Consider the following 25,590-nt stretch of genomic DNA (forward strand, 5'->3'; position numbering starts at 1 on the left):
AACTGATAATTCCTTTGCGTATACGTCAAATGAAAACTCATCCGAAATCCATTGGCTTTCACTTGACGTTTGAGAAATGGAATTGACAATTGAAATCGAGAGGATTTCTTAAAAGTAAACCAACTATTAAACTGTCTTAATTTAGTCAGATGGAATGTCTTTCTAATCTCCTTTATGTATTCTTTCTCGTCATATCCTTCGCACTTTGACACTTCTGTAAAAAATAATTTATATTAATATGTATTTATGTTATAAAAGTATTTAATTTGCAAATGTTGAACAATTTTACTTGGTTTCATTTGATGTATGTACTTGCACAACATTTCTTTTTATTTGGTATTAAACGCCTCCAATGTCGCTTTGAATACATTTAAAAAACGTACATACATCTTTACCGTCACACGAATGAAACAAAACTAAACAAATTTACAAAGTTAACAATGACGCGACATGAAGTCGTCCGAAAATAAGGGGACACAAAATCAAGAAAAAAAAAACAAAGTATGAAACTACACATTCCATCATATACAGATTCTGGAATATAGACGGTAATCAATCTGTAAATTTCGTGAAATGAAATTACCATTTCGCTTCAATTGGGATGAATAATATAATGCATCCTATAACAACAGTGTTATAATTAATTTTTGCTCAAATTGCATTCTTTTCTCGATTATTTTTGACAAATTCTATAATGTAAATCATATAATGCTATAAATTATTTATTATCAATGTAATATATTCTCCATTTTCCCACTGGGTTGGTTTGCTCGCACAGTGTTTTACATTGGTAGAAATGCTAACTTTGTCCACGTACTTTTTGATAGTAAAACTTGTAAAAGAGAGACAAATTGTTTTCACACAAAAGTTTTTCCAAAAAGTTCGAGAAAGCAAAAGTGGAAAAAACGTCAAAAAAGCTGGAACAAATGTCAAAGTCAACGAACCAGCCAATCAGACGCCGGCAACCATGTTACTATTTTTTACACGCTCAAATTTGTCGAGTAAAAAATTTTAAAGAGAGCTTCTTTCAGCGCCATTTTTGTTTAAAGAGAAGTGAACAATTTTTGGTAAAATGTGTAAAAGTCGTAAAAATTGTAAAAACTTTTTTGTTCTGGAGCAATGGTGAGCAAAATAGGAAAAGAGTAAATTTAAGAGAGAATTAATATTTAATTTTTCTTGTTGCTTTATTACATACACAGTCTTACATAAGTATACGTACGCCCCATAAATCTCGGGTTTTAGAAAAAGTAATGATATTTATGAAATTCCAAGTACACAGGTTTAAGGCCTGCGTACATAAGCTGCTTTGCCTGATTGCCTTGCTTACCTGCTTCATTTCTGACGTAATAAAAATAATAGAATAAAGACGAAATTTCGAACTGGGTTGCCATCAGTTGGAAATTGGGTCGGCCTTCTTTGTTCTTTTATTTTTTATTGAAGCAGCAAAGCAAGGCAATCAGGCAAAGCAGCTTATGTACGCAGGCCTTTATTTCGTCTCACTAATAAACAATATTTAATACAACAAAAGTATATTCCATAATATAAAAACGGTAAATTTTACAAAAACCATAAAATGATACTTACAAAAGTATACATACGCCCCAAGGAAATATGAGTATTATCGTACAATTTATGGAATTAGCAGCAAAATTTATACATTTTATTGTTTTGGCGAATGTGTCTGGGTGTCCGAGATATATTTTAGAGAAAAAAAAAATAATTTTTGGGTGTTAAGTGCCGTTATTTAATGCCAAACTTCTTGTATAGCTCGTTAAAGCGGACCCTTGCTGATTTCTTTCCGTTTTAGGTATTTGAGTATACAAAAGCCACAATATTAGTATCAGATTATAGATTTTGAGATCCTAGGAAGCTTTTTAGTTGACCTTGTGCATAATACACCTTCCTGGGTGTCGATAAATTCACATTTTTCCTGGGATATCTCAGGAAGTTAATAGATTCCTCGGAATTCTTGGCTCAAATTACATACAGAAGACCTTGAATTGTGTTTTAATATGGTGTTATATAATCCTTGGACACCAATTGTATTAGAAATGTACAATTATCCGATACTTTCCGACCCTATATTGACGGTAATGGTTATAATACGAAAACTACGTTGTTCACAGTGTAAATTTCATGCTTTTTGGTATTGATTATATTTTGATGCTTTGGGAGCAGGTTTTTAACAGAATATTTCACATTTCTGATTCAATTGGTGTCCAAGGATTATATAACACCATATTATAATACAATTCAAGGTCTTCTGTATGTAATATGAGCCAAGAATTCCGAGGAAACTATTAACTTCCTGAGATATCCTAGGAAAAATGTGAATTTATCGACACCCAGGAAGGTGTGTTATGCACAAGGTCAACTAAAAAGCTTTCTAGGATCTCAAAATCTATAATCTGACTCTAATATTGTGGCTTTTGTATACTCAAATACTTAAAACGGAAAGAAATCAGCAACGGTCCGCTTTAACGAGCTATACAAGAAGTTTGGAATTAAATAACGGCACTTAACACCCAAAAATTATTTTTTTTTTCTAAAATATATCTCGGACACCCAGACACATTCGCCAAAACAATAAAATGTATAAATTTTGCTGCTAATTCCATAAATTGTACGATAATACTCATATTTCCTTGGGGCGTATGTATACTTTTGTAAGTATCATTTTATGGTTTTTGTAAAATTTACCGTTTTTATATTATGGAATATACTTTTGTTGTATTAAATATTGTTTATTAGTGAGACGAAATAAACCTGTGTACTTGGAATTTCATAAATATCATTACTTTTTCTAAAACCCGAGATTTATGGGGCGTACGTATACTTATGTAAGACTGTGTACTTAGACATTTTTAAGCACTAATGTTATCTAAAATCGTGCTACAAATGAGTTATTAAAGAATTATTACAAAAAAGACTTATACACCCAAGTGTTGTTGAAGTAATTAAATTAAGAGTATTTTACAGAAACCACCAGTGGATGGCCGTGCACACGGCTGTTCTGGAGCAAAGCTTCTATGAAGAAAATAATTATAAAAACAATAACATATTAGGTCTGTACGATAACGCAAAAGTTTGTACAAATTTTTACAAAATGCTGTTCGATAACAAACTTGTTCAGCAAAAGAGAATTGAGAAGTCTTGCAAGTGTGTGCCAGCAAAGCCGCGGCGGCCTTCTGCACCATATCTTGTTCCATACCTAACCTCATTCTGTCTACGATATAGGTAATAAAGTTTCAAGATTTTTTTTAAATATCTGTTTTATTAAAAATTGCGTTCTAGTTGGGACACCCCTTAAATAAAATACGCTTAAAATGGTCTTGAATAAAATTACGAAATTAATATAAAAAAAATTAAAAGTTGTTACAAAAGCTTAAAACTAATTACATTTGTAATGTTTGTTTTCCTTTGACAGTCCTCTAAATGCATTGCAGAAAAATCTTGTTTACCTAAATTGAAAAGTCAGAGATACTCAAAGTAAAGATGTCGGAAAATTTTTCCATAAAAATTGAACCCTTTGCCAATGATTATAAAGCGGAAGATTTTAAAAATGTTACAAATACACTACTACACTACAATGTCACAAAACTTGAAAATTTTACAAATACCGGGAATGATATTAATGAAGATGAACTAGACTTGGATAAAATGGAAGAATTTTTACCAGAAAATGTCAATGAATTCCCAGTTGATATTATCAAAAAAGAGGAGATGGATGAAATGGACGAATATTTACCGGAAGATGATGAAGAAGTACACCAACAACATCTAACTAGTACAACAACTCAAGCGGTATCCTTACCCAAATTAGAAATAACTGATGTGCACACAGATGAACAGGATAGTGAAGGCCTTGAGATCAATGGTGTTACAGACGCTAACGTCAGTGATAATAAAGAGAAATCGATTGTTTCATCTTCTCGTAAACATAAATGTGAACTATGTGGTAATTCTTATGCAAAAAATCAACACCTAAACAGACATATTAGAGAAAAACATCCTTTGTCTACAGATACCGAGTACATCTGCGAACTATGTAATAAAAGATTTGACACCCAAACAGGTCTTAATAGGCATTCTTACAAGACGCATCCACAAACTCAAACACCTACTGAACATAAATGTGAACTATGTGGTAATTCTTATACAGATAATCAAAATCTAAAGAGACATATGAGAAAAAACCATCCTTTGTCTATAGATACCGAGTATATTTGTGAAATTTGTAATCAAAAATTTGCCACACAAAGAGGTCTTGACAGACATTCGTACAATACGCATCCAGAAACTCAACCATCTACTACTGAACATAAATGTGAAATATGCGGTAGTTGTTATATGGAATCTAAAACACTCCAGTCACATATAAGAAATAAACATCCATCATCTAGAGATACCGAATATATCTGTGAAATTTGCAATCAAAGACTTACCACACAAACAGGTCTTGATATGCATTATAAACGGATGCATCAAAGAGCTCAATCCACTAAAATACCTAATAAATATAATTGTGAACTATGTGATAGTTCTTTTACAATAGATAAAAATCTACGGGCACATATAAGAAAAAAACATCCTTCGTCTATAGATTCAGAGTATATCTGCAAGATTTGTGATCAAAGATTTATCACACAACACGGTCTACATATTCACTTGTACAATAAGCATCCAGTAGATGTAAGACGTATTAATAAATATACGTGTGAAATATGTGGAAGATGTTATAAAGAATCTAAACATCTCCTAGATCATACAAGGAAAAAACATCCTTCGTCTATAGATTCAGAGTATATTTGCAACATTTGTTATCAAAGATTTACCACACAAAGAGGTCTTGATATGCATTTTAACAAGATGCATCAAACTGAATCGCCGGTACCACGTGCTAAAACAACAATTTTTCAGAATGAAAAACATGAAACGATACTACCATAATACTAATGTAAGAAATGTAGTACATATAAGTATTAAGAGGAAAACCTGCCACCTAATCAAACATTGAAAAGATCGTTGCTACCATTGTCCCGCTTGTGGTAATATTCGATCTAACAAAAAACACTGACGATAAGGAAAAACCAGAAAAAAAGATTTTAGACAATTGATTATCTCCAGTTTTCATAAATATCTCAACACACGAATGCTTCTTTGGAATCATTTCATCAACATATTGCAAATACTCATAAACGGATTTTTAAATGTCAATTCTTTAATTTGGCATTTCGCTAAGCTACCGAATTGTGTCCTCATATGTTATAAAGATGATAAGAAACAAACAATAAAATTCAAATAGTGATCTCAAGTTTTTTAAAAGTCACTCAAAGGGAAAAGGAAAAGGGTATCGATTTAAGGGAGTTAGTATTAAAGAAATGCGTGCTAATGGGTTACCGTTACCTTTCTTTCAGAAAGGATCAATAGAAGCAGCCTTTCTTTCAGAAAGGGTCTATAGAAGCACCTTTTTTTTCCGAAAGGGTCTATAGAAGCAGCCTTTCTTTCAGAAAGGGTCTATAGAAGCACCTTTTTTTTCCGAAAGGGTCTATAGAAGCAGCCTTTCTTTTGAAAAAATTCTATAGAAGCACTCTTTTTTTTCAGAAAAGGTCTATAGAAGCAGCCTTTCTTTCAGAAAGGGTCTATAGAAGCGCTCTTTCTTTCGGAAATGTTTTATAGAATCACCCTTTCTTTCGGAAACGTTCTATAGAAGCACCCTTTCATTCAGAGAGGGACTATAGAAGCACCCTTTCTTTCAGAAAGGGACTATAGAATCACCCTTTCTTTCGGAAACGTTCTATAGAAGCATCCTTTCTTTCAGAAAGGGACTATAGAAGCACCCTTTCTTTCAGAAAGGGACTATAGAAGCATCCTTTCTTTCAGAAAGGGACTATAGAAGCACCCTTTCTTTCGGAAAGGTTCTATAGAAGCACCCTTTCTTTCAGAAAGAGACTATAGAAGCACCCTTTCTTTCGGAAAGGTTCTATAGAAGTACCCTTTCTTTCAGAAAGAGACTATAGAAGCACCCTTTCTTTCAGAAAGAGACTATAGAAGCACCCTTTCTTTCGGAAAGGTTCTATAGAAGCACCCTTTCTTTCAGAAAGAGACTATAGAAGCACCCTTTCTTTCGGAAAGGTTCTATAGAAGTACCCTTTCTTTCAGAAAGAGACTATAGAAGCACCCTTTCTTTCAGAAAGAGACTATAGAAGCACCCTTTCTTTCGGAAAGGTTCTAAAGAAGCACCCTTTCTTTCGGAAAGATTCTAAAGAAGCATCCTTTCTTTCGGAAAGGTTCTATAGAAGAACCCTTTCTTTCGGAAAGGTTCTATAGAAGCACCCTTTCTTTGGGAAAGGTTCTATAGAAGCACCCTTTCTTTCGAAAAGGTTCTATAGAAGCACCCTTTCTTTTGGAAAGGTTCTATAGAAGCACCCTTTCTTTCGGAAAGGTTCTATAGAAGCAGCTTTTCTTTCAGAAAGGGACTATAGATGTACCCTTTCTTTTAGAAAGGGACTATAGAAGCACCCTTTCTTTTAGAAGCATCATTTCTTTCAGAAAGAGACTATAGAAGCACCCCTTCTTTCAAAACTGGAATTAAGAAAGGGAATATAGAAGGACCATTTATTTCAGAATGGGTCTATAGAAGCACCGTTTCTTTCAGAATGGGTCTATAAAGCACCCTTTATTTCACCAAGGATCTATAGAAGCACCCTTTTTTTAAGAGAGGGATTATAGAAGCATTCCTTCTTTAAGAAAGAGACTACAGAAGCACCCTTTCTTTCAGAAAGAGACTACAGAAGCACCCTTTCTTTCAGAAAGAGACTACAGAAGCACCCTTTCTTTCAGAAAGAGACTACAGAAGCACCCTTTCTTTCAGAAAGAGACTTCAGAATGGGTCTATAGAAGCACCTTTCTTTCAGAAAGGGTCTATAGAGGCACCCTTTATGTCAAAAAGGGTCTGCAGAAGCCCCCTTTAGGGCAGAAAGGGTCTATAGAAGCAGCCTTTCTTTCGGAAAGGGCGTATAGAAGCACCCGTTCCGAATGAAAGGGTCTATACAGTCACTCCTTCTGAAAGAAAGAGTCTATAGAAGTACCAGTTCTGAATGAAAGGGTGTAAAGAAAAGGGTCGATAGAAGCACCCATTCGTTCAGTAAGGTTCTATAGAAGCCCTTTTCTTTCGGAAAGGTTCTATAGGAGCACCCTTTCTTTCCATAGACCCTTTTGGAAAGAAAGGTTTCTTCTGTAGACCCTTTATGACATAAAGGGTGCTTCTGTAGACCCTTTATGACATAAGGGGTGCTTCTGTAGACCCTTTATGACATAAAGTGTTCTTCTGTAGACCCTTTATGACATAAAGGGTGCTTCTGTAGACCCTTTATGACATAAAGGGTGCTTCTGTAGACCCTTTATGACATAAAGGGTGCTTTTGTAGACCCTTTATGACATAAAGGGTGCTTCTCTAGACCCTTTATGACATAAAGGGTGCTTCTGTAGACCCTTTATGACATAAAGGGTGCTTCTGTGCTTCTGTAGACCCTTTATGACATAAAGGGTGCTTCCGTAGACCCTTTATGACATAAAGGGTGCTTTCGTAGACCCTTTATGACATAAAGGGTGCTTCCATAGACCCTTTGTGAAAGAAAGTGTGCTTCTATATAACCTCTGTGAAAGAAAGGGTGCTTCTATAGACCCATTTGTGAAATAAAGGGTGCTTCTACGGACCATTTGTGAAAGAGTGGTTGCTTCTATAGACCCTTTGTGAAAAAAGGGTGCTTCTATAGACCCTTTCTGAAAAATAGATTGCAATGATTTGGTTTCAATATAATTTATGGATGGAATGCCGGCCCCTCCCATCTGAACATAACGCCTATTTACTATTATTTATATTTATAAAATAATTTACATCTTTGTGTTTATTTCAGCTCTAGTCCATATTTTGTTGTATTCAAGTATTTGAATAACAACAAAATGTTTTACAGTGGATATGAAATTGATTAGTTGCGGGCGGAGGGTGAGGAATACTATAGTTTCAGTTGTCACCAAACAACTTCATCAGTTCCCTTCAGTTCCAATTTTCTCATTTTGTTTAATTTGCTGGATGGGCTTATTGACCTGTTTATCGATACAGAGTCGGCGGAAAAGGGAACTGATGAAGTTGTTTGGTGACAACTGAAACTATAGTATTCCTCACCCTCCGCCCGCAACTAATCAATTTCATATCCACTGTAAAACATTTTGTTGTTATTCAAATACTTGAATACAACAAAATATGGACTAGAGCTGAAATAAACACAAAGATGTAAAATTCTGCAGTCCAACAATAAAAAAACGCCAACAAAAATAATTTACAATAAAAAAGTGTGTTTACTGTTGTTTTTAACGTATTATTATTAAAAATATTTTTTATTATTACAAATATATGTGGCATATTGGTGTTGGTGTTTATATTCTATTTTTTTTTTTTAAATATTAAATTGTTGTACATTCCCTTATGTTTGGTGAATTCCCCATTTTTTCGCTAGTTCCATCACCTGCTATATGTTGTTATTTCTGCTCATCATTGGTGGTGTCACTCTCCTCAAAGATGCATATTTCATATTTTTCCTCGTCATCAATACCACCTCTCTTATGGGTTCTCATGTGTGAAACTAAACCACGTTTCGAATAAAACAGCATGGTACAAAATTCACACTTGTGCTTCAGTTTATGGGCTTCGTCAATGTGATGACGCAGTGACTCCAACGAATCGCCATTATAATTACAATATTTACAAGGAAATGAATCATCATCAATACGTATGATAGCTGGAAGTGGCTCCTGGGTTTCTAATAACTTCTTCTGAATTTCTTCCCGTTCGGCTTTATGTTTGGCATTAATGTGCATTGTTAAATCGCTTCGACGCTTACACATCTTTCCACAAGCAGGACATTTTAGATTTGATGTATGCATTATTATATGTCTTTGTATGGAGCCGATTCTATCGACAATTTTACCACATTTCCCACATTTATATTTTGGCACATGGCGGTGCGAGTAGGACCAATGCTGGCTGAATTTCTCTCTATTATCACAAACATAACCACATTTTGTACAGCCATATTGCCTAACACCATTTGACAATACCGTCACTGTTGGTTGGGGTCGATCTGAAGAACCTGAATGTATATGGATCATATGGCATTTTAGGCCATGTTGGGAGGTAAAAATTGTATTACATTGGTGACATGCATATTCCTTACTTAGAAGCATTGGATGCATGCGTTTCTTGTGTTGCCACAAAGTCTCCTTAGAAGTGTGACAGCTGTCGCATATGTCACATTGATGTTTATGGGGATTGAGATGTAACCTGAAATGTTCCTCAATTTGAGATTGTGAGAAAAATTTCCGTTTGCAACAGGGAATGTAGAATTTATGTTCGGTATGCTGTTGGTTAAAGTGTCGGCGTAACAAGTGGTATTCTTTAAAACTTTCGGGACATTTCGTGCAATGCATAATGGGTTGCCAAGTATCAGACTGGGATTTTATAAGATTGTGAACAACGGATTCTTTAGTTTTGCGGCCTTTCTTTGGATATTCTGCATAACTTTCTTTTGCATTCTTATTACGATCTTTTAATTCATCCACATCATCACATTCATTATCATCGTCCTCCTCGTCGCTTTCGCCTTCATTCACATCCATTATTTCCAATTTTGGAAGAGTTATTTGCTGCTGGACATTTTTTGGTCGTGCATGTTTTTGGAGAAAATGTTGACGTAACAGTTGGTCATTGTTAAAAGTCTCACTGCAACCAATACACTTTAAGGCAAGAAAAGGTGGTGGTTCTGGATTTACTAATTGATTTGAAGCATGTTCTTCTTGTTTTATGGGTGTTATTGTTGTGAAGGAATTTTTCCCAAAACTATCTTCCGATTTGATAAATTCCATTGATGGACATCCTTCTCCCGCTTCACAGTCTTCTGTTTTAACAATTTGCATAATTTCATTTGTCAAATTAGTGGCTGAAGTTTCTTCATATTCAACTTTTATTGTTGTTGGATTTATGTAGTAAGTTTCAGGTTTTATATCTACTTCTTGTGACATTTTTAGACAATTTGCATAGGAACAACCGGATCTTTGAAGCTGTAAAACAGGTAACAATTTAGTATAAATCCTAAGGAGATTTTTTTCGAAAAATTTAGAGAAAATAATAATATTAATAATTCAAGTTTTTGATTCTTTCTTTCAGAAAGGGTCTATAGAAGCACTCTTTCTTTCAGAAAGGGACTCTAGAAGCACCCGTTCTTTCAGGAAGGGACTATAGAAGCACCCTTTCTTTCAGAAAGGGACCCTGGAAGCACCCGTTCTTTCAAAATGGCACCCTGGAAGCACCCGTTCTTTCAGGAAGGGTCTATAGAAGCACTCTTTCTTTCAGAAGGGGACCCTAGATACACCCGTTCTTTCAGGAAGGGACTCCAGAAGCACCCGTTCTTTCAGGAAGGGACCCTGGAAGCACCCGTTCTTTCAAAAAGGGACCCTGGAAGCGCTTGTTCTTTCAGGAAGGGTCAATAGAAGCACCCTTTCTTTCAGAAAGGGACTCTAGATACACCCGTTCTTTCAGGAAGGGACTATAGAAGCACCCTTTCTTTCAGAAAGGGACTATAGAAGCACCCCTTCTTTGAGAAAGGGACTATAGAAGCACCCTTTCTTTCAGAAATGGACCCTGGAAGCACCCGTTCTTTCAAAAAGGGACCCTGGAAGCGACCGTTCTTTCAGGAAGGGTCTATAGAAGCACTCTTTCTTTCAGAAAGGGACTCTAGATACACCCGTTCTTTCAGGAAGGGGCTCCAGAAGCACCCGTTCTTTCAGAAGGGACTATAGAAGCAACCTTTCTTTCAGAAAGGGACCCTGGAAGCACCCGTTCTTTCAAAAAGGGACCCTGGAAGCGCCCGTTCTTTCAGGAAGGGTCTATAGAAGCACTCTTTCTTTCATAAAGGGACTATAGAAAAACCCTTTTTTTACTAGTATTCTTTGTGATTTAACCACAGAGTTTTCATTACAATGCATTTAATTCAAAATTAGTATCACAAGGTATGACAAATTGGCACAAAATTTCAAAAAGTGTCACATATGATATGTGGCACAGAAGTATCAAAGCCTAAAAAAGTAATATTGATACTTTAGTAGCACAACGGTTACACTGTGCAAGAGTTAAACACGTCACTTCATCAGGGCTGCCAGATTATTTTTATGGAAAATCGTCAAAATGACGATTTTTATTTTAGAAATCGTCAAATCTATTTTATAAAATCGTCAAAAAAAATCGTCAAACATTAAAATACACACTTTTATATATCTTTTAATATATTTCTTATTGTTTCTTTTAATAAGAAAATGGATATTCAAGTTATTAAACATGTTTTTACTTCAATCAGTAAATTGAAGCGATTTATTTGATAAATAAGATAGTGAATAAACGTTTCGTCATTAATAGCCTGTTTAAGTAAGACGATTCATCTTTAAGAGATCGGGCTTTATAAATATGTCATAACAATATGTTTTGTTAAGTTTTAAATCATCTTTGGTATAAAGTATACACTCCATTGAATCATTTAGTCTGTTCCTTTACTTTTTAAAGTAGTAAAACCGGCAAAAGTAGCAAAAATTGTAATCTGGTTCCATATGAATTGTATGGTGTCTGAAGTAAAGGAACGCTTTTCGAGTAAAAAGTTGTAAAACTTGAAGATTCTTGCACGTAAAGGAACAGAGCTATTATGAGGAGAATTTTGAGATTTTATTTTATTAAGATTTACTTGGCTGAGAACACATTCAACATTTGCTGACGAATGAGGTAATACCTATCATTAGCTCCCAGCAAAGATATCCCTTACAAAACCCCTTACTAACCCTTTATTTTAACAAGGGCCTGTCGCGCCAATTAAGTAGTTATTATTTGGCCATTGAAAAAAAAGTAGTTAAAAATGTGGTCACTTTAAGTCGTCACTACTTATTTTAGTGGCCAAAAATAACCATTCATTTTGCGCGACATGCCCTTCTTAAGATAAAGGGTTATTAAGGGATTTTGTAAGGGGTATTTTTGGTGGGTTTCTTTACAAATTTTGTTCTTATAGTAAATGCATATGAGACATCACCACGTTTCAAACGGAATATTCCATTCCAAAAGCGAAATAAATCCGTTTCCATTATTTTATAACATTTCCGTAATATCCAAAAATCTAAGTTCACGAAATTTTGAATCCATTTTTTGTTTTTCCTCGATGTTTACGAAATGTGAAAATATTTTAAAAATGTCCAAAAACTAAAGAAATGCTTTCACAATCAAATATTTACATTTTAAAACTTTCAGTTAATTGCTATGTTCCAGAACTTGCAAGAGTCTACTATTATTGAATTTTTTACCAATTTTTCTTCATAAATTTTCCAAAAAGTTAAAAAAATAGATGTTTGCAGGCTCTGAAGACTAGCAATTGTATATTTTGCTTATTTCACTTGAGTCCTGTTTTGTTTTCCGTTAACAATTCCTTTGTGTATACACATAAATATATTTAATTAATGTCTAAGAATTAATTATTAAAATCAACTAAGAAACTTTGAGCAGTTTTTAGAAGTCGTATTTTACAAAATTAATTATGACTTAATTAGCAAAATAATCAAAAATCGTCATTTTTTGGGTAAAAATCGTCAAATCGTCATTTATCAATTTTTGACCAAAAAATCGCCAAAATGACGATAAATCGTCAAATCTGGCAGCTATGCACTTCATTAACTTTTGCCTCTCTCCCTTTCTCGCTCTTTTGACACAGCATGATTCGGTTTCTTGTTAAAACAAAACACAAAACATCGCCTGAACGGTTTCATTCATTTCGCAGCTACGCGTTATTGACTTTTAATAAAGATTTTATCAAAATATAATACAGATTTAATATTAATAAATATAAATAATTAAACAATATTTTTCAACTCACATAAAATTCAAGGTAGGTATATTTATATTTCTTCTTGTATTTTCCCTTTACAAAAAGCCAGTGTTTATTGAAGAAAGCAAGCGTGTGAATTGTCAAAATACCACTGTTCGTTTGTGGATGGTAATTAGACTGAGTGTCAGTCATTTGGTTTGCTCTCACAGTGTTTCACATTGGGAGAAAAGCTATGAAGAAAATATTTAGAAAACAAAGCGGCAATTGGTCTGTTCCTTTACTTTTGGAAATGGTAAAACCGGCAAAAGTAGTAAAAGTTGGAAACTACTCCCATAGGAATTGTATAGTGTCCGAAGTAAAGGAACTCTTTTCGAGTAAAAAGTGGTAAAACTTGAAGATTCTTGCACGTAAAGGAACAGAGCTAATGTCATAACGTTGTGATACCGTTTCAAAAGAATAGAATACAAAATATGCAGGCATGTAAAAATTATAATAAATAACATATGATAATAAAATAAAAACTTTATATCCGTTTTTACAAAAATTTTCATCGAAAAAGTGATACATATTTAGTTTAGTGGAAAAATTGACTAATGTAAATCTGAACATAAAGAGAAATTTAGTCAACGGGAGGAAATACTAAATGAATCTAACAAAACCATAAACGTATTTTACAATCAAAAAAATAAAATGATCTCAATGAAATTTGAACTAAATAATAATGTGGATGTATAAATCAGAGTCCACTAGTTATGCATAAATATAAACATAGAATACATAGGTATAACAGTAAAAATGTGATAAATTGAAACTACTCTGGATTGAAACTTAACAGTAGTAAAGCACGAATTGACATTTGCAACCCACTGGGTTTATTAGCCGCTTAAATGTAAACGTTCTATTGGAATAGTAATTTTTATTAATTTATTGTGGAATCCAATGCTGCATTCATAATAGCTGTGTTCCTTCACTTACCTGAGGTTACCATTTTTACCATTTGTTACCATTTTTAACCTGCAAAGCGTTCCTTAACCCCAAAAAGTGGTAAAACTGGCAACAATTTTTGAGAGAGAGGAGAGGCGGCACATATGCCTATCTCTTCTACCACAGGCTACCCTACAAATTTCTGCAGGTAAAAAAATTGTAGAACTGATTTTTCGACTTTTGTTTGACGATTATTTCACAATGAAGAAAAAAATGGACGAAAAACAGAAGAAAAAGTCAAACGCTGACGCCTACACATTCTCGAGTAAACATACCAGTCAATGGCAACTCCTTCTCTCCACGCAATGTCCATCAAACACAGTTGACAAAACCAGGGGTGCCAAGTTGGTGGTTTTTCCGCTACTTGTGGTGATTTTTGACCTACAAAAACCACTGTTTAACCAAGAACGTTACCTGTTTTAAGGTAAAAATCGCTACAGACCTACATACGTATGTGGCGTATGTAGACGTATGTGGCCGTAGCAATTTCTACTTCGGAGTAGTTGGCATCCCTGAACAAAACATTGGTCGGTCTCTTTTTAAAAACACAACAGACAGAGCATAGTTTGTACGCCACCATTCTTCACTTCATACCTACGCGTTATTATACTTTTAATTTGTTGTTGAAGTTTATAACAAAATATAATAAATTGACAATAAATTAGTGTTATTAAACAATATTCATCAACTGACATCAACTTCAAGGTATTTTAATGTTTTTTTTTTATATTAGTGTATTACCCCTTAGGAAATGTTTATCAAGAAATAATGTGAAATGTCAAAACACAACAGACTGTTTGTGGGTGGTAATGAGAGAGTTTGTCATTTGGTTTTCTCTCACTGTGTTTCACATTGGTTGAAATTCTATAAAGAAAATGTTCGGTAAAAAAGGCAGCAATGTCATAAGCGTTTCAAAAGATTATATTAAATTAATTTAATATAATAACATTAACAACATAGCTATATATTTGTTTTATTATTTTTAAATAGCATATGATTCATGGTAGAACAAGAAAAGGTAGCAGCAATACCCAGCTGACTGAACTGGGTTGTAGTGTTAGTGTCAAATTCCATACGACATTTTATGTATTTATTTCTATGTTCGATGTATATTAGGGATATATATTTTTGAAAAACAAATTTATTCATCAGAAAAAAAAACTATTTCCCATAAAGACGGCTTCATATCATTGACATGTAACCTGCTCCAGGTCCGAACGACATGCCGCACACTAAAACACCGCTTATAGAGGCGGTACAATATTTGTTAATATGTGTGGTATTTTGTTAAACTTGAAAAGAATAAAGCCCTAATAAACATGTGCTTTTTTGTTTTCAAAAGCAAATGATTGAAACAGCTTCTCTTTTTTCAATGAATTACCAGCGACCTGAAACATTTTGCAAGTATTCTACTTTCTGTGAGAAATTATGCATTTAGTGGAATGATATGGAAACATTCAAATTGAAAATCTAACGAGTTTTCATTCATGTTTTCCAAAATATTCAATCAAATGTGAAAAAATATTAGTTTTTTAAATTCCAATAATTTATAGACATTTCCTTGTTTTGTTTACATTTACGTTGACACTAAGGTTTACAAACAAAAACAAATTCCTTTGTGGTTGTTGTTCGAGTTGTATTTGTTGTAGTATTAACTTTACCTTGTATTTGTTCTACCATGCATATGATTGTAGAATAAAAACAACCCACTTAGCGCCGAGAATTTTTTTGCGAGAAAACTTAAAATTGTCTATGAAAACAATATTTTTGAGACTTTCTAAGTATTTTTTAATAAATTACTTTTTTCTCTAAAACGTATAGTTTACCTGTAATCGAGCCTTCTTTTAAAAGTGCCAAAAACTTTGGAGGGTAATATAGGTGTATCCTTATATGCCAATACCTTGGTTTTTGATTGAGAAAATACTCTTACTATATTCCTATTCCTATAAATCCCTGACTTTATACGATTCTAACATTTACGATTAAATTTTTATAGCATATTTAAATTTTTCATCAAAAGTCGAAAATGACAAAAAAGTCAATTTTTTTTAATTGCTTTGGTTTTATGCCAATTGCGTGGAAATGAAGGCTTTATAAGCGTGAAATGACAGATAACAGGTAATAGCTCATTTAGACTAGTCGGAAATCCTCAACTGAATTTGATAAATCCAGTACAAATCTCATTGCATTTAGATCTACCTTTGGATGATTTAAATGGTAGTCAGCTGATTTTTGTTCATAGCACAATTACCAAGGTAGACGCATCAGCCCATCTGATCGAATTTGAAACGTCAAAAGAATTTATTGTAAATTGAATTCGTCTCAAAAAACATAAGGCAAATTACAAATGTATTGTTTAATATTGAATATGTTAGCACATTATGCTACTAAAGCTAACTAATGACCAAATAATGAATTATTTTATCGTTTAGACATCGTAAATATTAGTCTTGTTTGATTAAAATCAACTTTGTTTATCAAAGCAAATTTAGTCTTATGCCAGACTATGAAAATTTTCATTGAAAACTCTTTGTCATTTTCTTCTAAAATTTCATTGACATCCACACACGTATATTAAATCAAATGAAAATTTTGATATTTCCCTTGCTTTACATTGGTTTGAGAGTTATGAATTTAAACACAAAGAATAATTCCAGATTACAGAACCTTGTGTACAGAGTTTCACCCCCTTCACACCTCTTGCCTATAAACTCATTTTCACGTACAAGAAAATTTTCATAGTCTGACATAAGACTTGATTTTTCAGCCTTGTTTACAAATTTTGACATTTAAAATTATTTTTGTTGTAGCAATTAACCGATGCATATACCTTGTTTTTTGTGCCAGCTTGCAACTTTTTGTATTTTCCAGCAACATGTTGCAAAAAACAGAGTTGTATACGAGGTTTTATGCCGGATTTAAAACAAATCCACTCAATACGAGGATTTATTTTTGTATGGTAAATCTGGTTGATTTTGGCCGGATTTAGCAAATAAAACCTGATAATGGACTAAATCCGGCTAATGATGTCATATCTAAATGACCTATAATACTATAACAAAATGAGTTATAGTATAGTTTTACGCCAATTTTTGCAACCATGTTTTGTGGTGTTTAAACGACCAGTGGCTTTATCTGGGTTAATAGCTGCTTTTACGATTAGAAGGAAAATTGCCTAATGTAAATCAGAACATAGAGAGAAAATTAGTCTACGAGAAAACTTCAACATCGTTTAGTGCTGCCATATCTTCAAAGATGTTGCCAGTGAAAACAAAAAGTGCATCAAATTGTTAAATTTAAATTAAATTGTTAAATAGCAATAAATTATTGTTACAAACACTTCAAAATATTTACATGCGACGAAATCTTTGTTTTTCTTTTACAGTCACCCCTTAATACTTTGTACTTGGATAATTAACATATTCCAAGTAAAAATGTCGGAAAGCTTTTGTATAAAAACTGAACCCATTGCCAAAGATTATGAACTGGGAGACACTAACAATGATGCAAATACGCTAAGCTACAATATAACAAAACTTGAAAATTTTGCAAATGTGGTAAATGACATTAAAGAAGATGAAATAGACTTGGATAAAATGGAAGAATATGTGCCAGAGAATGTCGATAAATACACAATTGATGTTATCAAAGAAGAGGACGTGGATGAAATGGATGAATTTTTACCAGAGAGTGCACCTAACATTTATCCACTGTCATCACTCAAATGGAAATCAGATGGGTGTACGGAAGTTATTAACCATGATGAAGAACTCAGAGAACATGCTACACAACAACACCTAACTAGTACAATAACTCCACAGATATCCTTACCCAAATTAGAAATAATTGATATGCACACAGATGAAAATGATAGTGAAGGCCCTGAGATCAATGGTGATACAAACGCTAACGTCAGTGATAATAAAGAGAGATCTATTGTTTTATCTTCTCTTATAACTCAAACACATACCAAACACAAATGTGAACTATGTGGTAATTCTTATGAAGAAAAGAGACATCTAATGAGACATATGAGAGAAAAACATCCCTTGTCTGCAAATGACGGATATATCTGCGAAATTTGTAATGAACGATTTGCCACACAAATAGGACTGGATAAACATTATTACTGGAAGCATTCAGAAGCTCAAACACCTACTGAACATAAATGTGAAATATGTGGTATTTATTTTAAAAAAGTTGTGTATCTCCAGATACATATAAGAAAAAAACATCCTTCGTCTATAGATGCAGAGCATATTTGTAAAATATGTAATGAAAGATTTACAACAAGAAGAGGTCGTGACAAGCATTTTTACCGGATGCATCCAGTACTTCAAACATCCGCTGAACATAAATGTGAAATATGTGGTAGTTGTTATTTGGATTCTAGAACTCTCCAGACACATATAAGAAAAAAACATCCGTCGTCTATAGATTCAGAGTATATTTGTCAAATATGTAATCAAAGATTTACCACACAAAGAGGTATTGATAGTCATTTATACCAGAAGCATAGAACAGTTACTGAACATAAATGTAAAATATGTGGTATTTGTTTTAAAGAAGCTTCGAATCTCCAGACACATATAAGAAAACAACATCCTTCGTCTATAGATACAGAGTATATCTGTGAAATTTGTAATCAAAGATTTCCCACACAATCAGGTCTAGGTAGGCATTCTTATCGGATGCATCCAGTAGCTCAAACATCCGCTGAACATAAATGTGAAATATGTGGTAGTTGTTATTTGGAATCTAGAACTCTCCGCTCACATATAAGAAAGAAACATCCGTCGTCTATAGATACCGAGTATATCTGTGAAATATGTAATCAGAGATTTAGCACACGAAGAGGTCTGGATAAGCATTCGGATTTGAAACATCAGTTAGATGAAACGCCTACTGAACATTAATGTGAAATGTAGTCGCACTTCGATTAACCGAAACCTCCATACTCCGGGAAAGAAAAGTCACTAAAATGTAAATATTAAATAAAATAAATAAAAAATAAATAAATTAAATAAAAAAATTGATACAAATTATGCAAGAATTTCATTTATTGCCAGAGCTATTTCATTCCTATTCCAATTTGATCTACAGTAGAATCACGATAATTCGTAATTCAAGGGACCAGGAAAATTTTACGAATTCTCGGTAATTACTATCTACTACTATTCACGATCTGAAATTAAAAAGATCAGATAATCTGAAGTAGATAGTCAAAAAAGAAATTCCTCAAAATTTTCCCAATTCCCCAAGTCGAATTTTTTCCCCCATTTCAAATAAAAAGTCCCCAATTTGGGGGAAATCCCCAATATGGACAACACTGTATACCATATATGTACACGTAAGAGAGACATTGGAGTCTGAGAGCAAATATTGCTGATCTCAGGCACATTTAATAAGGTACATAAATGCAACCGGGAATTACCACATAGAAACATTTGACGCAATATGAGCTGTGTTCCTTTATTTACCTGAGGTTACCATTTTTAACCTGCAAAGGGTTCCTTAACCCCAAAAAGTGGCAGAAATTTTTAGGAGAGTGAGAAAGGACACAAATGCCTATCTCCTCTACCACAGGCTACCAGACAAATTTCTGCAGGTAAAAAATGGTAGATCTGATTTTTTGACATTTGTTTGACGATTATTTCATAATGAATAGAAAAATGAAAGGAAGAAGAAAAAGGCGAACGCTGACAAAACAAAATTAACAAGTAAGAAAAGCGTTAAGTTCGGTCGGGCCGAACTTTTTATACCCTCCACCACAAATTTCAGCCGTTTTGGTGGATTAATGTGGCCACAACCTTCAAAATACCGAAATTCGGAAGGTACCGTTCCATGGGGGCTATATGATGGCGTGGACCTATACCTACAAATTTCTGGGGGAAAGTTTTATACGCCTAAAGAAGACTAAATACCAAATTTCAGCCATATCGGTGTGATAATGAGGCTAAAACGTTCAAAATATCGAAAATCGGGATATATTTTATTATGGGGGCTATATCAACACGTGGACCTATATAAACATTTTATGGTACAAATGTTTCTTAGCCTCTGGAAACACAAAATACAAAGTTACAACCGATTCTTTGGTCAAATGGGTCTAATACATTCAAAATATATTAAAATGACGCGTACTTTATATGGGGCCTTATATGGGGGCTATACCAAAACGTGGACCTATATAACCCAACTTTGGTAGGAATATTTTGTGGCCTCTGGAGACACAAAATACAAAGTTACAACCGATTCTGTGGTCAAATGGGTCTAATACATTCAAAATATATTAAAATGACGCGTACTTTATATGGGGCCTTATATGGGGGCTATACCAAAACGTGGACCTATATAACCCAACTTTGGTAGGAATATTTTGTGGCCCCTGGAGACACAAAGTACCAAATTACAACCAATTTGGTGGTAAAATGGGCCAAATATCTTAAAAATTCCTTAAAACGACGACGCGTCACGCGTCATTTTGTATGGGGGCTATACGAAAGCGTGGACCTACATAGCCCGCTTTCAATACCAAAAGTCCTACGTAAATATAACATATTTTCCCAAAATTTCATCAACCTACGTCAATCCGTTCGGACGCTAGAGTGATTTCCACAGACGGACAGACGGACGGACATGGCTATATCGATGTAGAATTGCACGCTGATCAAGAATATATATACTTTGTGGGGTCTACAATGATTATTTCGAGTAGTTACAAACGTAGTGACAAACTTAATATACCCCCATCCTATGGTGGAGGGTATAAAAACTGTGAAATAAAAGAAGAAAATTGAATTTTTATGTTTCTTTTTGACGTTGCTACCAGATTTACCTTTCCATTAGTTTTCTGCTAAAAATGTTCATGAGAGGGCAATTTTGACAGTTTTCTCTTTAACCACTTTTACCATTAAAAAAGTAAAGGAACAAAGCTATGATCTGTCAACATTTTTAAAAAAGCCACATTAAATTCAACGAATTTAAAGGATTACATTTTATTGATAAATAGTTGTCGGTGGAGAAAAATAATTATTTTATGGCAAAAAAATTGGTATTAGTGAGCATAGACTAATGAAAACATAGACTTCGGAATGCTCTCACCGAGTATGTTCGAATTTAGTGTGGTAACTAAGAAACTGAATATAAAATGCCAAAAATACAAGTTAATAAATATTTTGTTCTGGCAAAAGACAACTTGGGGTTAGTTTTTGATGGGAACAATATCCTCAGATAAAAATATCCATGAATATATTGTCATTTTCCGCAAAAAACGTCTTCGAACTTTTTTGAGTTTGAGTAACTGATAGCGGCAAAATTGAGTATTCCTTCGTCTATAAATTTATTTGTCTATGACCATAGACTAACAATTTGAACCAATTGTTGTTGGAAGTCGTCTGTTAACACAAAAAGTCAGTAAAAGAGAGCGATTCGAGCTAGAAATTCTGACAGTTCGTTTACTGAGAGTTTGCAAATTATTGCTGGACAAATTTCTTCTAGCAATCACTAGCAACTCTTCTTCTTCCTGAAAACAATCAATCATCTGCTTTTAATTTTTCGTTGATTTATGTTTGTGAAAATTAAAAACAATTTTATTGTGGAAATAGCAAGCCTAATTATGTTGTTTGTTTGGAGAACAAATTTGCAAAGTGGAAAAAAATACTTTTTTGGGTCATTTTCTTTTTATTCTAAATAAAATACAACATTTTTGCTTCCTTTGGTTCCTTCATTGGCGGACAAATTGTTCTGTTTTGGCAAGTCAGCTGATTGCTTGCTGGTTTTTGCTGGGAAGGTGTCGGTTTACTTTTTACAATTCTCTTGCAAAAGAGAATAAAAACTCCTTACTCTCTGAGAAAGTTCTTGCTGGACAATTCTTGCTGGGAAAGTAACCAGACAGACCTAATGTCAAAAACAAACATGGCTGCTTAAAAAATAACAAATAGAATAAATGTCAATATTTGTATTTCACTGGTTTCAATTTTTATTATTTTGCTTTGACAAAGCGCATAGTTTTCTTTTTCCTTTTGCCCTAATTGTCAAAGCAAAAAGCTGTAAACGAGAAAGCCAGCTCTTTCCTCTCTCACTCTCTTAAAAATTGCTTCCAGTTTTACTATTTTTTGGGGTTAAGGAACGATTTCCAAGTTAAAAATGGTAAAACTTGAAGAAACTTAAAGCTTAATTGTTTTATCCGTTTCCTTTACCATCGTTTAGTGCTTCAAAGATTTGTCCGTATCTTCATATCTTCAAACATTTTGATCGTGAAAATAAAACTGCAACAAATTGTTTAATTTACATAAAAATTTTTGTTACAAACAGTTAAAAATATTTACATGCGAAATCTTTGTGTTTTTTTTACAGCCAGCCCTAAATACTTTGTACTTTGATAACTTAAATACCTATTTCAAGTAAAAATGTCGGTTAGCTTTTGTATAAAAACTGAACCCATAGCCAAAGATTATGAAGAGGAAAATTCTAACAGTGATACAAATACACTAAGCTACAATACAACAAAAATTGACTTGATGGTAACTGATATTAAAGAAGATGAACTAGACTTGGATCAAATGGAAGAATTTTTACCAGAGAATGCAGATGAATATACAATTGATATAATTAAGGAAGAGGGCGTGGATGAAATGGACGAATTTATACCAGAGAATTTACCTAGCAACTACTCACCGTCATCACCTAAATGGGCATCTAATGATCTTAGGGAAGTAACTACCCATGATATACTTGACCATCAACAGGTTACACCACAACATCTAACTACTACAATAACTCAACAGATATCCTTACCCAAATTAGAAATAATGGATGTACACGAAGGTGAGCAGGATAGTGATGGCCTTGAGATCAATTGTGATACAGACGCTAAAGTCAGTGATAATAAAAAGAGCTCTCGAGAAGTTGCCATGGTTTTAAATAAAAAACTTCTAAAACATAAAAGGACAGATAAAACCTGTGAAGATAAAAACACTGAAAAATCTGCTATTTCACCTTTTCGTGGAGCTCAAACACATACTGAACATAAATGTAAACTATGTGGTAAATCTTATAAAGAAGAAACAAATCTGTGGAGACATATAAGGGATAAACATCCTATGTCTATGGATACTGAGTATATCTGTAAAATTTGTCATCGACAATTTACAACACAAACTGGTCTTGATAGACATTCTAACCGGACACATTCAGTTGCTCAAACACCTACTAAACATAAATGTGAAATATGTGGTATTTATTTTAAAGAAATTTTGTATCTCCAGACACATATAAGAAAAAAACATCCTTCGTCTATAGATACAGAGTATATGTGTGAAATATGTAGTCAAAAATTTACCACACAATCAGGTCTTGATAGACATTCTTTCGCGATGCATCCGATAGTCCAAAAATCAACTAAACATAAATGTAAAATATGTGGTACTTTTTATACGGAATCTTATGGTCTTCAGGCGCATATAAGAAGAAAACATACGGCGTCTATAGATTTAAAGTATATCTGCGAAATTTGTAATCAAGGATTTACCACACACACAGGTCTTACTAGACATTCTGTACGGATGCATCCAGTAACTTGAACACCTACTGAACTTAAATCTCAAATACGGTCGCACCTCGACTAATCGAAAACCTCCATCCTCCGGGAAAAGAAAGCATAAATTTCTATTATTATTATTATTAATTCATTTCAAAGCCATCAATAAAATTATTACAAAATCGTTTTTACATAATAATATAGATATAGTTATATATAAGTATAAAATATAACAGTAAAAAATGTGATGAATTGAAACTACTCTCAGATGTTTGAAAGGATTCAACTACACAAAAACAGATAAACATTAGGCCTGTACGATAATCCAAACATTTGTACAAATTCGTATCTATTTCAATCAAAAATAAATAACAAATATGTCTCTTCTATAAAGAATAGACCTGTTCGATAACTCCGCAAGTAAAAAGTATTTGCAAGTTCTTGCATGTACTTGCAACTACTTCTCATTTCTCTTTTATTGAACAAGTTTGTTATCGAACAGCATTTTGTAAAAGTTTGTACAAATTTGAGAGACATTTTTTGACATTTTATGACTTACAAAATGTTGTTCGATAACTTCCTGCAAATTTTTTGCTTGAGAGAGCACCCTTTCTACAGAAGCACTCTACAGTGGAAGAGGTGCTGCAATGTAGAGTTATGCTTTCACCAGCCAATTTTTTGATCACTACAAAAGATGTCGCAGTCTTTTCTTCCGAAGACTAAAGGTGTGAACAGCATGAAATATGCCGCTTTTTTCACTCTCAGTTTCATGTAAAAGATTAAATGTCAAGTGCTACCAAATTCAAATGCTGCCTAAATCATTTGAATTAGGTAGAACTTGGCCTTTAGCCTTTAACATGAAACTGAGCGTGAAAAAGCGGCGTATTTCATTGTGTTTCTACCTTAAAGGCCTCGATACATAAGAAGCATGGCATTCTTGCTGAAGTCATATCTGATAAAAGACTAAACACCAAGTTCGACCTAATAAAAAGATTTCTGAATCACATTTGATTTAGGTCGAGCTTGGTCTTTAGTCATTTACCAAATATGACTTAAGGCCTCGTCACATGAGAGGATTTCTGGCTGTATTCATTAAATAAGTCAAAGGTCAAAGCATACGAAAATCGGCAACTATACGCGGCTGAATGTGTGCTGAAACACGATTTTCGTATGCTTTGACTTTTAGCTTAAAGCCGGAAGAACATGCAACTTATTGAATTATACCAGAAATCCTCTTATGTGACGAGGCCTTTAAGCAAGAATGTCATGCTTCTTATGTGTCGAGGCCTTAAGAAAAGTGCATAAAACCAATAGTGTGATTCTGTAACTCATTTTTGCTGTTATCGATAATTGCCTGTAAAATTAAAATGCTTATAATTTCGATAATTAACGAAATTTTTCGGTAAGTTAACGATGAATAAAAAGTAGTTGCTAGCCTCTACCGACACAAACAGTGATGCCAACTTTTCTTTATGTTTTTAGTCATAATTTTGCGATTTAATTTTACCGATTTTTGTCGGTAACAGCAAAAATGAGTTACTGAATCCCACTACAGGTCTGTTATAGAGAATTCGACTTACACTGAGTGTCAAAAATATTCGGTTTTCAATTTTACCAATAATAACACCTCAGTATTTTTTAAGTCCATACCAAATAACCAAAAAACCAACAACTTAAAAAAATGTTGGTCCTGTGGCAATTAAAAATGTATATAACATGAATCCATGGCAACTCTATAAGAGAGAATAACAATAAAAAGTTTGTGAATCATGTTTTCTATGCGTCCAAAATATTCGCTTTTTGTAACTTTTGTTAAATATTTTGCCAAAAAACAGGTCATGGCCATGAAAGACTTTATCCTTACGATTTTTTGGAATGTTAGTGTATATTTTCTATCTTCTGAAAGCCATTCAGGACTCGGTTACCAATTTCGAGAAAATTAAGGGAGATATGAAAATTTTCTCTTTTTTATGTGATCGAAGAGTTCTCTTGTTTTGTTTAATCTTCGTAGAACTTCGTCATTTGATAGGTGAGCTATCCACGGTATTTTAAGAATTCTTCGATATATCCACATTTCGAAGGCATCTAAGTGCTTGACATCTATTGCTTTTAAAGTCCATACTTCCACAGAATATAACAAAACTGGCCATA

General features: G+C 33.6%; 3 protein-coding genes across 6 annotated transcripts in view; 2 read left to right on the forward strand and 1 right to left on the reverse strand.

Annotated features, from left to right (window-relative positions):
* The first annotated feature begins 3,495 nt into the window (after positions 1-3,495).
* Positions 3,496-4,950, forward strand: LOC141403302 (uncharacterized). Its single transcript, XM_073985491.1, has one exon. It carries the CDS (start codon positions 3,496-3,498, stop codon positions 4,948-4,950), a length of 1,455 nt encoding a protein of 484 aa, XP_073841592.1.
* Positions 4,951-8,360: 3,410 nt separating this feature from the next.
* Positions 8,361-25,590, reverse strand: part of LOC141403761 (uncharacterized) — a 43,698-nt gene continuing 26,468 nt past the window's right edge. Inside the window, exons 2-3 of the mRNA XM_073986685.1 lie at positions 12,963-13,144; positions 8,361-10,119 (exon numbers count right to left, since the gene is read on the reverse strand). Coding sequence (XP_073842786.1) covers positions 8,542-10,119; positions 12,963-13,106 — 1,722 coding nt within the window. The 5' untranslated portion in view covers positions 13,107-13,144 and the 3' untranslated portion in view covers positions 8,361-8,541. The remainder of the gene's footprint in view (positions 10,120-12,962; positions 13,145-25,590) is intronic.
* Positions 12,597-23,695, forward strand: LOC141403823 (uncharacterized). Of its 4 annotated transcripts, none has more exons than XR_012412902.1 (2): positions 12,597-12,974; positions 17,284-18,869. XR_012412902.1 is itself a non-coding variant. In XM_073986821.1 (2 exons), the coding sequence occupies exon 2, from the start codon at positions 22,310-22,312 to the stop codon at positions 23,480-23,482; it is 1,173 nt and encodes a 390-aa protein (XP_073842922.1). In that variant the 5' UTR covers positions 12,597-12,974; positions 22,257-22,309; the 3' UTR covers positions 23,483-23,695. The 4 variants fall into 4 exon arrangements, 2 of the variants coding, with proteins under 2 accessions (XP_073842922.1, XP_073842923.1); XM_073986821.1 differs by lacking the exon at positions 17,284-18,869 and adding an exon at positions 22,257-23,695; XR_012412901.1 differs by lacking the exon at positions 12,597-12,974 and adding an exon at positions 14,452-14,603 and having other exon boundaries at positions 17,284-18,875.

Source organism: Musca autumnalis, unplaced genomic scaffold (genome assembly GCF_047663935.1).
Source record: "Musca autumnalis isolate F117 unplaced genomic scaffold, ASM4766393v1 scaffold_4, whole genome shotgun sequence".
Taxonomy (NCBI): Eukaryota; Metazoa; Arthropoda; class Insecta; order Diptera; family Muscidae; genus Musca; species Musca autumnalis.

Bases quoted from the DNA above. Each gene is read 5' to 3' on its own strand.
- LOC141403302 (XM_073985491.1), top strand. From the start codon at position 3,496: ATGTCGGAAAATTTTTCCATAAAAATTGAACCCTTTGCCAATGATTAT.
- LOC141403823 (XM_073986821.1), top strand. From the start codon at position 22,310: ATGTCGGTTAGCTTTTGTATAAAAACTGAACCCATAGCCAAAGATTAT.